At 44.2% G+C, this 17,727-nt stretch overlaps 1 protein-coding gene and 1 pseudogene across 1 annotated transcript; both read right to left on the bottom strand.

The window, feature by feature from the left end:
* Positions 1–4,700: 4,700 nt before the first annotated feature.
* Positions 4,701–7,793, bottom strand: LOC135500680 (uncharacterized). The gene is made up of 3 exons (XM_064792289.1): positions 7,669–7,793; positions 6,928–7,320; positions 4,701–5,589 (listed from the first exon to the last, which is right to left on the bottom strand). The coding sequence occupies exons 2-3, from the start codon at positions 7,260–7,262 to the stop codon at positions 5,292–5,294; spliced, it is 633 nt and encodes a 210-aa protein (XP_064648359.1). The 5' UTR covers positions 7,263–7,320; positions 7,669–7,793; the 3' UTR covers positions 4,701–5,291.
* Positions 7,665–17,231, bottom strand: LOC135500186 (uncharacterized; annotated as a pseudogene).
* Between the last annotated feature and the right edge of the window lie 496 nt (positions 17,232–17,727).

Consider the following 17,727-nt stretch of genomic DNA (forward strand, 5'->3'; position numbering starts at 1 on the left):
AACCCGGAGGATATATGATGCACCTTTGCTAGAAGTACCTACCATATTTTTTTCAAAATTTCCCGACTACTATTAAGGGAGATATTGCATATTTTCACTTTTAACATTTGGCCCCCTGGTGGCCAAACCATGAAACGAATCGGACCGAAACTTGGTCTCCAAGGTGTCATTACATAAGGGTACATGTGTACCAAGTTTCAACTCAATAGCTCTAACAGTTACGAAACGTGCCCTGCTAACGGACGACGGACGACGACGGACGACGACGACGACGACGACGACGACGACGACGACGACGGACGACGGACGCCACGGTATGGGATAAGCTCACCTCTGCTAAGAGGTGAGCTAAAAACCTGAGACAGTTACTCTCATGGATTTGTACTTTGCTGCTCAAGTGCATTTGTATGGGGCCCAGCGTCAGTGGGCCTATGATAGAATTCCCCTCACTTGATCCTTTATGGGCCATCAGTGGATCCACTATGAATGGGCCATCAGTGGATCCACTATGCATGGGCCATCAGTGGATCCACTATGCATGGGCCATCATGAAATCTATGATGTGATCCGCGTGTAAAACCTGGTTGGTGATAATCATCATAGAGCCATCGAGGGGCCCATCAATGATCCATCACGGATGGAGACGTTTGCCCATGTACGAACGACGAAGTATGGGGTATTAATGCAAATCGTCAATGATTTTTTAAAATCCTCGATTCCTCTTACAGCTAAGTATAAGATAATATACGAGAGTCGCGTTCGAATGAATTCATACAAGACTTGATGACAACAAGGCGATCGTACTTCAAACTTCCTCGTTCGCTGGCCCTTGGAGGGATTATACTTCCTCCAAGGCTTGCCTAACATCTGCGGGCTCCTAGCCCTGCATGGCTTATCACTGCCAGGATATCTGCTACCCCTATATACGCTACACAAAGGTCAATGAGCGACAGCCGGATGGACGCATCTTGCTTTAAACACATCTGCCATGGCTGTGATCTTCGGGCCATGAAATGATGCTTTTCGATCTGAGAAAGCCAAGTCTCTTTGACTATTGTACTCAGGCCTTGACAGGCATGATCCAAGGGTCTGGGCTCGGGGTACGTCAAAGCAATTAGTGGACCAACAACCCACCGTGAATGCAGCTAGCGAGCATTTTCCTGTTGTTTGAAGTTGATAAACTTAAGTTTCTCTGATCCAAAACAAGTTCCGAATATTCACTTCTAGCTCGATATCATGCATATGGCTGTTCGATGTATGTCAAAATGTCAATCAACTTTGGTTAAGGTTGGCTATGGTATTTACGTCATGTTTCGACAAGTCGTTTGTTTGTATTTCGTAGTAATTAATCAACCCGTCCTAGATCAGAGAAACTAGAATATTTGAGAAACCGGCATAAAGTGCTACCGATCAGGGAAAGTTACACAAAGAGTCATAAATTAGAAAGCTTACCAAAAGCAGAACTATATCCTCTTCCCGATCCTTCTCCGAAATCGCAAAAAAACACCACGTGTTTATAGTATTCCCGAGTAACTGTTATGGTTTTCCATCGATCGCTCTCCACTACGACAAGTGGTTCGACTTCATTCCGAAATGAAACACATTCTCACACTGTTATCATTACGAGTAACCAGTCATCTTATCCCAGTCTGTCAATGAGAGACAAGCGAAGTACTCAGCCCAAATGATAGAACACATTTGTTGGCGGAGAAAAAGTATGCCTGCTACGATCCATCTCTAATATGAAATGTATTGATGTCCAGAACTATATACTACAAACATTTGCAATATGATATTAGTCAAAGGCAACACGTGGCATGCAATGAATATACACGAATGCTGCAGTGCAGAAATGTTTCATGTAGATCGAGTCAGATTATCAACAAAGCAATATTTTCATTTGAATATTTGAATTATTTTTTATGTAACTGTCGGCTGCTACTTGAATTAGTGATGACAAAAGCATATTTGTTTAATCTATTTGATAAATATGAATTCAAAACGCAGCATAAAATTCAACTCGATCACAATATGATACTTCCCAGACTAAGACAGACGACAGATTCTATGATGATCATCACAAACCACACGTTTGATGGGCGATGGTCATGCGGTAGCAAGTTGACATATTTATACAATGGAAAGGCAAACAAAGGAAATATGTTTAAAATCGATTTCGCCAAACATAGCTTGACCCTGTCCAGAGTATCAGCTGGGGTATCGATTGATTATAGAACAAGTTGCTGGAAAGGACAAAGGCATCACACACGAGCATGATATGAACCACTTGCCCCGAAGAATTGCTAGCCTGGCGCCGGCCTTTACCGGACTTAACCGGGTTTCTGGCATCTGGGAGGTGTCCACATGCTAAAGTGTCCACGCATGGATCTATGACGGGAATTAATCATCAATTTTCCATCCATGGGCCATCATAGACCCATCCATGTGGTTCAATCCATGTGAGAGTACTAGTGTTCATACTAATGCGGCCGAGATGTAACCTTATTGAAGGTGGATATTTTCCGGTCCCCAGTGGAATTTACCACCCTAAATAACAAAGGCGATGTACAATGGAATCGTCTATCCTGTAATACAACAGGTGCTACCCCATTGACAGCAATGGATCTGGTCTGAGACGAATAATACTTGTATCGTATTTAAGAAGTAAATATTTTTGGGCCAACTCTTACAAGATTAATCGTTAAATATTTAAAGAGGTTATTTGAATATCTGACGGCTGTACCTGGCCTTTAAGAGCCAAGTATTCTACCCAACCTCCACTATAAGTGCATCTGCTTCATACGCTCTCAACCAGTAACCACCCCCAGTAATTTAATCAAACGTCCAATAACAGCTCTCCCCCGAGGCCGAAAACCCTTCATTGTTTTGATTGCATCGCCCAAGTCCATGACGTGGCTCTAAATTACCCACCGTCAACTCTCAAACGCCACAGAGGCAATTCCTTCACCTCGCGTTTGAAGCCCGCCGGGGACTCCGACCATTAACCTTTGAATCAAGATGCCAGGATAACCTCCCATTCGTTCGACGCAACGCCCGCGGCCATTCTTCACCAGTGACAATTGAAACTAAAAGACGGTCATTAGAGGTCATGATACGTGCTGGTATTACTAAGATGGTCATTGTTTATATGGACTTATAGTTTGTCTGGCGAGGAAGAGATTCAAAATGAAGCCAAACCCTTAGGAAATACTCGTTCAGAAATAGACAGCAAGCGGAAATAAACGATTCTTTGCAGGAGTAATGATGGAGGGGGACCCATTTTCTAACATGTCTCGTGTTATATCTATTTTTCAATGAACTGTGTGCGCCGGTACTCTAACGGTAGAGTTTCACACCTCGGCTGGTTACTGTACATCGCCATATTGTTAATTTCTAATCCCTGCGGGACAGATGAGACATGTAAAAGAATTAACTTTTTAGTGAACTAGAGACACGTCAATTTTTGTTGAAATAGACTTGGTTCTATTTCCATAATGGATTAACTTATTGCCTTATTCTATCCCGCAAATATTTATTTACCAAAATTAAATTTGATTCGAATGACGCCTTTATTGGCAGTCAAGCTTTTCACAGACGACATAGTTTTGGCAAATATTTGAAGAGTGGGTTGAAGTTTAATGCTTTCCGTACAAGAATTTCCCGTGGATGTCAGTAATATGATAGGTGTGAAGTGAGCCCATCTCAAGCCTGTCAATGGGAGGCTGTTCAAACGAAACTCATATATTGATCCGAAATGAACACGAGAACATTTTCTCTGCTCGGTGTCATCATATTGAGTTGATTTTTATATGATATTTCTAGGCAGACCAGACATTAAAGACACACTGTTGCATTGCATTTCCAACAGCAGGCAACGCTATTTCCGTCGTTCTAATACCTCCTAGTCGTTCTCTCGTTCTCGGGTAAAGTCCACACCACTCTAGCTTCACCTGGGCAGTGCACGCTGATTCTGACGGTCGTCCATTTGAGACAAGAAAACCAGTGATCTACTCTGATCGCCTGATAAGATTGATGCGATCCGCATAGGAACAAGTACCTATTATCGCCAAAAGAACCAGAGAACTAATATGGGTTTCTGTGACGTTTACGTTTATACTTGTATTTCTAGACGTCCCTATTATTCCGACCAATATCAACCTCGTGTAATGAGGCAAGAATTTTATGACTTAATTAATGAAACAGAATCAACCGTGCTTAAAGTTAATGGGGGTGACAACTTTATTAAACCAACTTTCAATTTGTCGCCATATTTTGTGGTTAATCGACCATAGACAGAGAAAATTAAAATGAGTGATCCCATTTCGTTGTCGAGATTACCAGTTAGGTCTTTTCGCCCGATCAGGAGTAGAATCAGGATAAAACGGCCGATTTGGAGGTGAAATGATGCTCACAGTCAGTAAAAATCGAGCCAGTATTGTTATCTCAATTAGAATTGATTTCAACTCAATGCCAAGCATTTATTCATATGAGGGACGTTTCAAATGTATGTTGCTACGCGAAACGACCACGTTAATAGCAACTAGATTGCATAGTAAATCCTGACCAGGAATCAGGTTTGATGAGGTTGATAAACATAAAAACACAATAGTCAAAAATGTATTTGAAATTTATTTCCTAGATAAACTTCGTCTTAGAATCATTTATGCATCGTGATCGCCTCCTATGACGCATCTGAAAATGGTTGCGTCACTTCGTTTACAAAACCATTCCAGACATATCACGTGACCTATTCTATTGCCGATGATTGGCTACCGCAATGGCTGACCCTTCCAGATCGGGATGTGCATCCTGATTTGGTTGTTTTTGTCCGATTGGTTGAAATCTCCTGACTGCTCACACGGCCTAATTGCTACATGGTTAATTTAAGGGGTGAACTGAAAGTTGGCAAATTGGATTTCACGATTTCACAGTTGATATACCACGGGAGTTGCCTCTTCAATGTTTGGTATTAAAAGTAATAAAAATCCCGGTGCAAATCTAATCAAATGAACACAATTGGATAGTGCACGTTTATGATTTGTGCAGGAGTTTATTGTCATTACATATGTCGATTAATTACTCATTTTATAAACACGTCAACATGACAAATCATAAACAAACATCTCAATTAATGCTATTGATCCCACATTAGATTGAAAGATTCCGTAAAAACTGCATTATGCTCGTCGTCGTCTTCTTCTTCTTCTTCTACACCATGTAAAAGTTTTAAATATCCTAGAATAGAATATCCGGGGTACAAAGGTTTCTGTTATGCGAAGAAAGACGAAATTCTATCTAAATTCAATACATATCGTAAGTAAGAGAGTGGCGATTAAAACCCATACTCCCAGTTGAGCTCCTGGCCCCGCGGCGTTGGTCCAGGTGGGTTCGGGTCCTGGCTGATAGGGAGCGGTTGTCTTGTCAGCTGTCTCGGCGGTGCTGTCGTCTTTGTCTGCCGGTTGGGTCGTCATGGCGTCTGCTCCAGGTACCGGCGTGTTCAGAGCAAAATCGCAGCGACGGTTGCCCGCTGGAGGTGGCGTTCCACTATAGCAGCCCATTATGTAGGGGAAAGTCCGAGTCACGTGATACCTACAATGAATTATTGTAAATCAAATCAAGAAGTTGATCTATGTACTCTGCTGAGCACATTTTGCTAAATGAGTGTTTTTAGACGTCAGATCCTTTTTTCAATTGAAATTTCGCAGTCTCTCGTGAAAGGATACATTTGATCAAACTGCTGTGCAAAATCTGAGTACCATTTTCTGGCGAATCAGTTTGGGGATTAACGTGACAAGTCTACGCATTGCAGCAAGTTGTGTTCGTTCTCTTTTAGGGGAACACATCGGAATCAGTGATATCATTTCTTTTGTATATCTGCCGTCACGACTTCAACATTAGAGAGGTTGCGAACCGTTCCGACTCCCACTCCCACTCCGAGTTCAACTCGAGTCGTTCTCGGAACTCGTGACGTCGAAAAGTAGGTTGCGCGCACCAACGGGAACCGAGTTGGGAGACGTCATTCGGCCAGCCTGCGAGTCACACGGCCAAACTGGAAATCAACCAAATTAACGACGTACGAGAAAAAAAGTAAATAAAGCAGACGAAATATTCTACAATTTTGGTGATTTACAGCTAGTAAAAAGCCGTTTCCTCTGTAACATGTGCGTATTTCTATAGTAAAACTACGAATTACTTCAGTCCTAAGATAACTAGATCCAAAAAGTACAGAGGGGAACAGAGTTTCATTCATGAAACTATATTTTGGGGCGACAGGCCTACGACGTGCGAGTCTTCCTGTCCTACAATATCGTAGTGATGCCTATGCCCACCTGGCATCGCCATCAGATCATGCCTAGGCCTAGATGATCTTGACTGGAGGTAGCCGTGTATTTTCTCTTTGGACCAGTGCAATGGTTAATTGAAAACGTGCAGCCTATCTCAGCTATCTGGCCATGTTTTTAAGCCCTCAGGCTAGCTCCTCCCAAGTCAGTCAGTACACGGTCGTTCTACACAATTTCGAACACTTCAAAAACAACAAGTTTTCTACGTCTTTTACACAAAAAATCTTGTTACAACTTAGGTGACGTGCTAGAACAGTGTGTAAGGGATATTGCTTCTTCATTGTCACTTGATTTAAATGTCTAAAAGCTAAGATAATGCAAGTGGGAGAACACTTACGAGTTCGCAGCCTCCAACTCGTAAAATCGTCCGAGTTCATGGAGCAAGACGGGGAAATCCCTCGTGAAGTGATGACGTAATACGCCAAAACGGAATCACCTCGGAGTGGGAGTGGGAGTGGGGACGGTCCGCAACCTCTCTACATTCCCTTATTCCATCGTGTTCTGCTGATGTCGAACGAAACGGGACGACTAACAATGCGTAGTCTGTCGCGAGAGTCACATCATGGATTATGGGGAATGACCTCACCTGTACTCTCCGCCGACGTATCTGCCATTGCACCCATCAAGATCCGCGCTAGTGACGTCATTGCCATCCGCGTCAACAGGCCCGTAGATTGGGAAGCCGTCAAGGGCGACACCGATGAGCTGTCCAGGGGTGTTGTCGCTCAGGCAGTCGGGCAGCTGGTGATAGTGGTACAAGCCATTACCTGTAGGGTGACCGTCACACGAGTCAAACGTCTCCGCCCCGGGGCCCTCCACAGCATTATCACCCTCTAGGTCAAATGGACTAAACAAGGCCACACCGTTGACTGCTACACCTACGGTGCCCATGTTGAGGCACGAGGTCTTGGCGGCGATCATGGGGTTGTTTGGGACGGTGTAGGTCTGCGTCTGTTCGACAATCGGGTTTGGATTCGCGCTGAAAGTGAACAATCAATCAATCAATCAATCAATCAATCAACCCGAAGAAAGAAGTCTTACCGTGAGTTTCACACACAGGAAAGAGAGACTGGTCCTATTGTATTCTGCGGATTATGGGAAGTAGTTCTAAAGAGGCCATGACCGTCAAAAGCTCAGATATAGCTCACGGTAGAACCCTGCGTTCCCCGAACATTTTCCCCTGGGACATTTCGAACTTGACACATTCTCACTCTTTTGCCACAGCCACTGCTGTGGTTCATCACGTTATTTAGCCGCTTTAGCCTGGCAGTTAGAAGAACTTAGGCTTGGTCAAGTGGAGCGGCTGGGTGAAATAAAGGTTACTTACCCTCCTGGATTTGGGTTGGGGAAGACCCCTGTGTCGTGATCAGGGATATGGTTGGTGTCCAGTTGAAGGTCACCGTTGTCCAGTTTGGTGACGGTCACGTAGCCGACAGCTCCCGTGTTGCTCTCCGCGACTCCTGTGGTCTTGAACTGGCTGATCTCCCAGTCAGTCAGACAAAGGGCACTCCCAAGGAACACCAGAGAGACAAACAAACAGAGCATGATGAGATGCTTTCCTTGACCAACCTCCGATTGAAATGGTTATGAGAATACAGCCCTTGTCTGGGTTAAACTCAAAGTAAGAATCTATGCCAAATCCTCAACAGAGAAGGGCCCTTAAAGCTTTTAAGCCGGATTATAGTTTTGACAATGGTGTTCCCCCATCAACTTTCACAGCCAACTAGCCACAACCCTCAATAAACAAACACTTTCGGTGTATTATTCAGTGAGACATGTCTAGTATATGAATATGTATATCCGGTTACACTGACAATCTCAATACCTCCCTAAAATCAACAACTTAACGGTTATGCACTATTATGCACCCATTGGCAACAACCACAACCCGTACACTGGAGGTCTACAAATATTGATCAGTTTATTAATAGACACGTTACGTACATGTACGTTTACGTGACTTTATTCCACAGTTCACGCTGCAGACTATTACGTCATGTGTGTTTGGCCGACACGACATCTAGCGGTCAGACGTCTAACTAAGAAGTATAGTGGAACCATTCGGAACATAAAGGTGTTGATTAACATTGATTGTGTTACAACTCACCTTTATGTCGTGTTAGGTCTCGTACAACGAAGCACGAATCGCGGCATCAAGTCCTGTGGTGGTTCATTTCCACACTCGTAAATAATCTTTTACAATACATTTTTCTAAATTAGCTCTACGCGACGGAGGAATCGAGGAAATCTTAAATACAATAAAGACTTCGAACTTTATCGCTCGTAGCTCTTCGTATTGCGAAACCTTCCTATTTTCCAGTTGTCATCAGCCGAATTGCCAATCAAAAACTAAATAATGGCCTCATTTAGAATAAGTGTTTAGCTGAGACGAAATAGCAAGGGTCAAACACAGGATGAAATACTCTGCATGTACTTTGTATTGTAAGGGCACAAAATGGGTCAATAATCAACGTTATGAACGCTTACTTTGCATAAACACAGCACTAAGCCGTCGGCTGAATCGCCCCAGTCAAAAAAGAGGTCAAACAAAGCCAAACACGGGCACATGAAGATCAAATGCAAACCCAACGCACACAGGCACGTGAAGATCAAATGCAAACCCGACGCACACAGGCACGTGAAGATCAAATGCAAACTCGACGCACACAGACACGTGAAGATCAAATGCAAACCCAACTCACACAGGCACGTGAAGATCAAATGCCGGCCCAACAGATACAGGAACATGGAGAACAAAAGCCAGAAGGCGTTTCCCGCGCCAGGCCCTGTACTGGCTGAAATAACGAATAGCATATTTCTACTATATAAGAGTTGAAACAACATTTGAAAACGTCGAACACTTTCAAAAGAATAGTAGACGACGTCAAACATTCCGAAGTAAAAAGCCGCCCACTCCTTTCAATGTCTGTGTTGTATGACTCGGCAGTTTAGCCCAATCACTCTTCCAAACGGCGAGTCGATTGGAGAAAATCCCCGCTCCCCTGCTATTATGGCTGAAATAAATCATCAACAGTTTCTCTGCCATTCAAATGAAAAATAGCGTTGATGTTCGAAGATGGTGATTACTAGAGAGGTTGAGACAAAGTTTACGCGAAGATGTACGCAACATTTCCGTATTTGTAAAAGAATACCAGCCTCGGGGTCCCCAAACTCTGAGTCTCCCCTGTAATCCACTCTCGCAAATATATTTTGCACGTCAACGGCTGACAGCTAACAACCTTTGAAAATATGACCGAAAAATACATTTTATATATCTCCAACCTCCTACGCAGTTCTTCAAAGACGTACAACCTCTAAACGACGATAGTAAACAACGGAATCTAAATCGCCACCAGTATAAATGGGAATTTGTGAAATGTCCTAGCGGAATTACAGCCCCATTTGATGCAGATGCTGGGCGGGAGAAGCGATAAGCGAACCGGTCATGAGCTGCTGCAAGCCCGCACTCGGAGTCGACCATGTAATCACTCTCACAAATATCTTTGGCACGTCAACGATTGACAGGAGAACGCCTGTTACTTTTACTCGCAAGATTAATAACCTTTGCTGTGAAAACGCCATTCTATAATGTATGATAGCGGCTAGAGTTGGTTTCCAATAACGCGGCTAGCGAGAAATCAACGCTCACCATTGCTTCTAAGTTAATGAACACAGTCAGGTAACTATAATGAGTGATATGAGTTTTCCAAAAATATGGTATTGTATGGTTAAGATTTCAATTTAAAAAAGTCGTTTTTGCTTAAATGGACAACTAACGTTCAAAGAATTTAGGTGACCAAGGCCCGGTTGTTCAAAAGCACAAAAGTAACGTTATCCCTAACGGTTACGTTAAGCATCCTTATGGACGTTATCTCTTTCAGTTAATCCCATTAGAATTTTCACGTTAAGTCTTCACGGCGCGGTTAAACTAACGTGATTTGAACAACCCAGCACTGAAGAATCATGTGCCAACACACCCCTGTGCACCTCATAGCAGTTCACACTTAAAAGCGGATACAATAGCAGCTCCCTGCGATTATAATCGCTGCTATGTGTGATAAAGGGATATCTCGTCTGCGGTCAAACCGGTAAACACTGGGTTTTATATGTACTCGTCAGGATTCCGGTCGAGCCCGAAATGTCACGATTCAGCGGCTAGTAAGGAGTAGCGTTGCAATGATGCACAAAGTCATGGGAAGATAATCAAATTGACGAAATCTAATGAATAGAAGAGAAAAAATGGTACGTGTCGGCGCTTCACCAAAACAGTGGTGCCACCTGTCCGACAACAATGACACTATTGTCACAACCTTTTAGTGAGGAGGAAGACAAGACGAATTCGTCACAGGTTGCGGCGATCTGCGATTGTGACCACCGCAAACGAGGGATTTTCACCACATGCGATTAAAATCGTCGGTTGTAGCGATTTAACTTGCTCGTTTGCGGGTCCCTCTGGTAATCAGTAACCAGTTTTTCACTGCAACCTTTTCATCGCAAATTCTGTTGAACAAAAAAATGGAAGAGATTTTATAGCTAGAAACATAATCAACAAACGAAGTTTTTGCCTCTAGAACCATGCAGAGGTTGAATTAAGATGACCTACCTTGCGAGTTCAGCCCAACAACTACGTGGTTAGTATCCAGGATCTAAATGAAATAAACCAAAACATATGTACATATGATAAGGCTTCAGACATCAATTGAAATCGGACAACAAGCCAACACCTGTACCATAAATGAATAAACATAAAGATTTCACTATAGGTTACGTAATGTGCAGCATCTCTTCAGAATAGTGTTGAGCAGCTGATCAAATAAATTACCAAAGACCATCACCTGTTTAGATATTGATTTCCTCAACGGCGTTAGTTTTGTTTCAATCCCCCGGACACTGCTTATGAAATCCCGCCTTGAATCAATATGAAGTCAGGTCAAAATCCGTCAATTTCCTCGCAAACGATCAAACTTTATTCCCCTTTTCCACGTACCGTCGCCGGCCGACGTACCCTCAAAATCGAATCAAAAATGCGATTGATTTCCTATCACGGCGGCAAGTAGAATATTAGTAAGAGTTTCATGTCTGCGCGGTATCCCGCCCGATTACCACCAAACATAATATTTCAATGTGGCGTAAGAAGATGGTGAAGTGATAGGTGCATATTTCTTTCGGTTGTCTGACCGGTTTAAATGCATCTGCAATTAAAACAGATGCCCCAAAGTTACAATGCCATATTTGTATAGTAGCGAAATAACAGTATCGACGAGTCGTCAGATTTCATACCATAGCATTATCATAAGCAACTAAGAACACAATGTTTTAGTTCATCCAGTTACCATATCTCCGTTACGGAATTTCATGAAGAAATTGCTTGATACCCCTGTCCAAAACCGAAAAAAAAATTTGTTGCCGACATTTTGCTCATGTACGTTCACAAGTAAACTCTTCCAAGCATGATATGAGCGAACCGATATGAGCTGACTTGGGACTGGACCCGCTGCGAACCGATATGAGCTGGCTTGGGACTGGACCCGCTGCGAACCGATATGAGCTGGCTTGGGACTGGACCCGCTGCGAACCGATATGAGCTGGCTTGGGACTGGACCCGCTGCGAACCGATATGAGCTGACTTGGGACTGGACCCGCTGCGAACCGATATGAGCTGGCTTGGGACTGGACCCGCTGCGAACCGATATGAGCTGGCTTGGGACTGTACCCGCTGCGAGCCGATATGAGCTGGCTTGGGACTGGACCCGCTGCGAACCGATATGAGCTGGCTTGGGACTGGACCCGCTGCGAACCGATATGAGCTGACTTGGGACTGGACCCGCTGCGAGCCGATATGAGCAGGCTTGGGACTGGACCCGCTGCGAACCGATGTGAGCTGGCTTGGGACTGGACCCGCTGCGAACCGATATGAGCTGGCCTGGGACTGGACCCGCTGCGAACCGATATGAGCTGGCCTGGGACTGGACCCGCTGCGAACCGATATGAGCTGGCTTGGGACTGGACCCGCTGCGAACCGATATGAGCTGGCCTGGGACTGGACCCGCTGCGAACTGATATGAGCTGGCTTGGGACTGGACCCGCTGCGAACCGATATGAGTTGGCTTGGGACTGGACCCGCTGCGAACCGATATGAGCTGGCTTGGGGCTGGACCCGCTGCGAACCGATATGAGCTGGCCTGGGACTGGACCCGCTGCGAACCGATATGAGCTAGCTTGGGACTGGACCCGCTGCGAACCGATATGAGCTGACTTGGGACTGGACCCGCTGCGAACCGATATGAGCTGGTTTGGGACTGGACCCGCTTAGCACAGAAAAAAGGCATCAAAGCCCTGCGCTTAGCTGGTAATTCGGCCTACCCTTAGAAGAACTTTAAACTAAAATGTAAGCCTTATCATCATAACTAACAAGTCTTTCTTGGGGAAATTAAGTGTAACATCTTTAACCTGCCTACAGATAATATCGTAAGCCAATAGACTCTTGATAGAATATTATTGATCATGCAGTTAAATGCACTTTAAGTTTGGATGTGTAGCCTTGATACTTGCCTTGGTTCATTAAGTCAGTCAGACTTGCTATAATTATCAGTTCATCGACTCCAAGTTACAGGAGCCAACATCTTTGATTTATTTGAACATTGAGTTACACATAAAAGAAACTTCACACTTTGAAAGATAAGAGCAGGTGGCGTTATCGTCGATAGCAATCTAGATCAATAAAACGGCCGATTTGGAGGTGAAATGATGCTCACAGTCAGTAAAAATCGAGCCAGTATTGTTATCTCAATTAGAATTGATTTCAACTCAATGCCAAGCATTTATTCATTCGTTTCAAATGTATGTTGCTACGCGAAACGACCACGTTAATAGCAACTAGACTGCATAGTAAATTCTGACCAGGAATCAGGTTTGATGAGGTTGATAAACAAAAAAACACAATAGTCAAAAATGTTTTTGAAATTTATTTCCTAGATAAACTTCGTCCTAGAATCATTTATGCACCGTGATCGCCTCCTATGACGCTTCTGAAAAAGGTTGCGTCACTTCGTTTACAAAACCATTCCAGACATATCACGTGACCTATTCTATTGCCGATGATTGGCTACCGCAATGGCTGACCCTTCCAGATCGGGATGTGCATCCTGATTTGATTGTTTTTGTCCGATTGGTTGAAATCTCCTGACTGCTCACACGGCCTAATTGCTACATGGTTAATTTAAGGGGTGAACTGAAAGTTGGCAAATTGGATTTCATGATTTCACAGTTGATATAGCACGGGAGTTGCCTCTTCAATGTTTGGTATTAAAAGTAATAAAAATCCCGGTGCAAATTTAATCAAATGAACACAATTGGATAGTGCACGTTTATGATTTGTGCAGGAGTTTATTGTCATAGCATATGTCGATTAATTACTCATTTTATAAACACGTCAACATGACAAAACATAAACAAACATCTCAATTAATGCTATTGATCCCACATTAGATTGAAAGATGGCGTAACAACTGCATTATGTTCGTCGTCGTCTTCTTCTTCTTCTTCTTCTACACCATGTAAAAGTATTAAGTATCCTAGAATAGAATATCCGGGGTACAAAGGTTTCTGTTATGCGAGGAAAGACGAATTCTATTTAAATTCAATACATATCGTAAGTAAGAGAGTGGCAATTAAAACCCATACTCCCAGTTGAGCTCCTGGCCCCGCGGCGTTGGTCCAGGTGGGTTCGGGTCCTGGTTGATAGGGAGCGGTTGTCTTGTCAGCTGTCTCGGCGGTGCTGTCGTCTTTGTCTGCCGGTTGGGTCGTCATGGCGTCTGCTCCAGGTACCGGCGTGTTCAGAGCAAAATCGCAGCGACGGTTGCCCGCTGGAGGTGGCGTTCCACTATAGCAGCCCATTATGTAGGGGAAAGTCCAAGTCACGTGATACCTACAATGAATTATTCTAAATCAAATCAAGAAGTTGATCTATGTACTCTGCTGAGCACATTTTGCTAAATGAGTGTTTTTAGACGTCAGATCCTTTTTTCAATTCAAATTTCGCAGTCTCTTGTGAAAGAATACATTTGATCAAACTGCTGTGCAAAATCTGAGTACCATTTTCTGGCGAATCAGTTTGGGGATTAACGTGACAAGTCTACGCATTGCAGCAAGTTGCGTTCGTTCTCTTTTAGGGGAACACATCGGAATCAGTGATATCATTTCTTTTGTATATCTGCCGTCACGACTTCAACATTAGAGAGGTTGCGAACCGTCTCGACTCCCACTCCCACTCCGAGTTCAACTCGAGTCGTTCTCGGAACTCGTGACGTCGAAAAGTAGGTTGCGCGCACCAACGGGAACCGAGTTGGGAGACGTCATTCGGCCAGCCTGCGAGTCACACGGCCAAACTGGAAATCAACCAAATTAACGACGTACGAGAAAAAACGTAAATAAAGCAGACGAAATATTCTACAATTTTGGTGATTTACAGCTAGTAAAAAGCCGTTTCCTCTGTAACATGTGCGTATTTCTATAGTAAAACTACGAATTACTTCAGTCCTAAGATAACTAGATCCAAAAAGTACAGAGGGGAACAGAGTTTCATTCATGAAACTATATTTTGGGGCGACAGGCCTACGACGTGCGAGTCTTCCTGTCCTCCAATATCGTAGTGATGCCTATGCCCACCTGGCATCGCCATCAGATCATGCCTAGGCCTAGATGATTTTGACTGGAGGTAGCCGTGTATTTTCTCTTTGGACCAGTGCAATGGTTAATTGAAAACGTGCAGCCTATCTCAGCTATCTGGCCATGTTTTTAAGCCCTTAGGATAGCTCCTCCCAAGTCAGTCAGTACACGGCCGTTCTACACAATTTTGAACACTTCAAAAACAACAAGTTTTCTACGTCTTTTACTCAAAAAATCTTGTTACAACTTAGGTGACGTGCTAGAACAGTGTGTAAGGGATATTGCTTCTTCATTGTCACTTGATTTAGATGTCTAAAAGCTAAGATAATGCAAGTGGGAGAACACTTACGAGTTCGCGGCCTCCAACTCGTAAAATCGTCCGAGTTCATGGAGCAAGACGGGGAAATCCCTCGTGAAGTGATGACGTAATACGCCAAAACGGAATCACCTCGGAGTGGGAGTGGGAGTGGGGACGGTCCGCAACCTCTCTATTACATTCCCTTATTCCATCGTGTTCTGCTGATGTCGAACGAAACGGGACGACTAACAATGCGTAGTCTGTCGCGAGAGTCACATCATGGATTATGGGGAATGACCTCACCTGTACTCTCCGCCGACGTATCTGCCATTGCACCCATCAAGATCCGCGCTAGTGACGTCATTGCCATCCGCGTCAACAGGCCCGTAGATTGGGAAGCCGTCAAGGGCGACACCGATGAGCTGTCCAGGGGTGTTGTCGCTCAGGCAGTCGGGCAGCTGGTGACTGATAGTGGTACAAGCCATTACCTGTAGGGTGACCGTCACACGAGTCAAACGTCTCCGCCCCGGGGCCCTCCACAGCATTATCACCCTCTAGGTCAAATGGACTAAACAAGGCCACACCGTTGACTGCTACACCTACGGTGCCCATGTTGAGGCACGAGGTCTTGGCGGCGATCATGGGGTTGTTTGGGACAGTGTAGGTCTGCGTCTGTTCGACAATCGGGTTTGGATTCGCGCTGAAAGTGAACAATCAATCAATCGATCAATCAATCAATCAACCCGAAGAAAGAAGTCTTACCGTGAGTTTCACACACAGGAAAGAGAGACTGGTCCTATTGTATTCTGCGGATTATGGGAAGTAGTTCTAAAGAGGCCATGACCGTCAAAAGCTCAGATATAGCTCACGGTAGAACCCTGTGTTCCCCGAACATTTTCCCCTGGGACATTTCGAACTTGACACATTCTCACTCTTTTGCCACAGCCACTGCTGTGGTTCATCACGTTATTTAGCCGCTTTAGCCTTGCAGTTAGAAGAACTTAGGCTTGGTCAAGTGGAGCGGCTGGGTGAAATAAAAGGTTACTTACCCTCCTGGATTTGGGTTGGGGAAGACCCCTGTGTCGTGATCAGGGATATGGTTGGTGTCCAGTTGAAGGTCACCGTTGTCCAGTTTGGTGACGGTCACGTAGCCGACAGCTCCCGTGTTGCTCTCCGCGACTCCTGTGGTCTTGAACTGGCTGATCTCCCAGTCAGTCAGACAAAGGGCACTCCCAAGGAACGCCAGAGAGACAAACAAACAGAGCATGATGAGATGCTTTCCTTGATCAACCTTCGATTGAAATGGTTATGAGAATACAGCCCTTGTCTGGGTTAAACTCAAAGTAAGAATCTAGGCCAAACCCTCAACAGAGAAGGGCCCTTAAAGCTTTTAAGCCGGATTATAGTTTTGAAAATGGTGTTCCCCACCAACTTTCACAGCCAACTAGCCACAACCCTCAATAAACAAACACTTTCGGTGTATTATTCAGTAAGACATGTCTAGTATATAAATGTATGTCCGGTTACACTGACAATCTCAATACCTCCCTAAAATCAACAACTTAGCGGTTATGCACTATTATGCACCCATTGGCAACAACCACAAACCGTACACTGGAGGTCTACAAATATTGATCAGTTTATTAATAGACACGTTACGTACATGTACGTTTACGTGACTTTATTCGACAGTTCACGCTGCAGACTATTACGTCATGTGTGTTTGGCCGACACGACATCTAGCGGTCAGACGTCTAACTAAGAAGTATAGTGGAACCATTCTGAACATAAAGGTGTTGATTAACATTGATTGTGTTACAACTAACCTTTATGTCGTTAGGTCTCGTACAACGAAGCACGAATCGCGGCATCAAGTCCTGTGGTGGTTCCTTTACCACACTCGTAAATAATCCTTTACAAGACATTTTTCTAAATTAGCTCTACGCGACGGAGGAATCGAGGAAATCTTAAATACAATAAAGACTTCGAACTTTATCGCTCGTAGCTCTTCGTGTTGCGAAACCTTCCTATTTTCCAGTTGTCATCAGCCGAGTTGCCAATCAAAAACTAAAACTAATAATGGCCTCATTTAGAATAAGTGTTTAGCTGAGATGAAATAGCAAGGGTCAAACACAGGATGAAATACTCTGCATGTACTTTGTGTTGTAAGGGCACAAAATGGGTCAATAATCGACGTTATGAACGCTTACTTTGCATAAACACAGCACTAAGCCGTCGGCTGAATCGCCCCGGTCAAAAAAGAGGTCAAACAAAGCCAAACACGGGCACATGAAGATCAAATGCAAACCCAACGCACACAGGCACGTGAAGATCAAATGCAAACCCGACGCACACAGGCACGTGAAGATCAAATGCCGGCCCAACAGATACAGGAACATGGAGAACAAAAGCCAGAAGGCG

This window comes from Lineus longissimus, chromosome 16 (assembly GCF_910592395.1).
Source record: "Lineus longissimus chromosome 16, tnLinLong1.2, whole genome shotgun sequence".
Lineage (NCBI taxonomy): Eukaryota > Metazoa > Nemertea > Pilidiophora > Heteronemertea > Lineidae > Lineus > Lineus longissimus.

Bases quoted from the DNA above. Each gene is read 5' to 3' on its own strand.
- LOC135500680 (XM_064792289.1), bottom strand. From the start codon at position 7,262: ATGATCGCCGCCAAGACCTCGTGCCTCAACATGGGCACCGTAGGTGTA. The intron at 5,590-6,927 runs GTGAGGTCATTC...AATTCATTGTAG, and splicing joins TACGTCGGCGGAGAGTACAG to GTATCACGTGACTCGGACTT.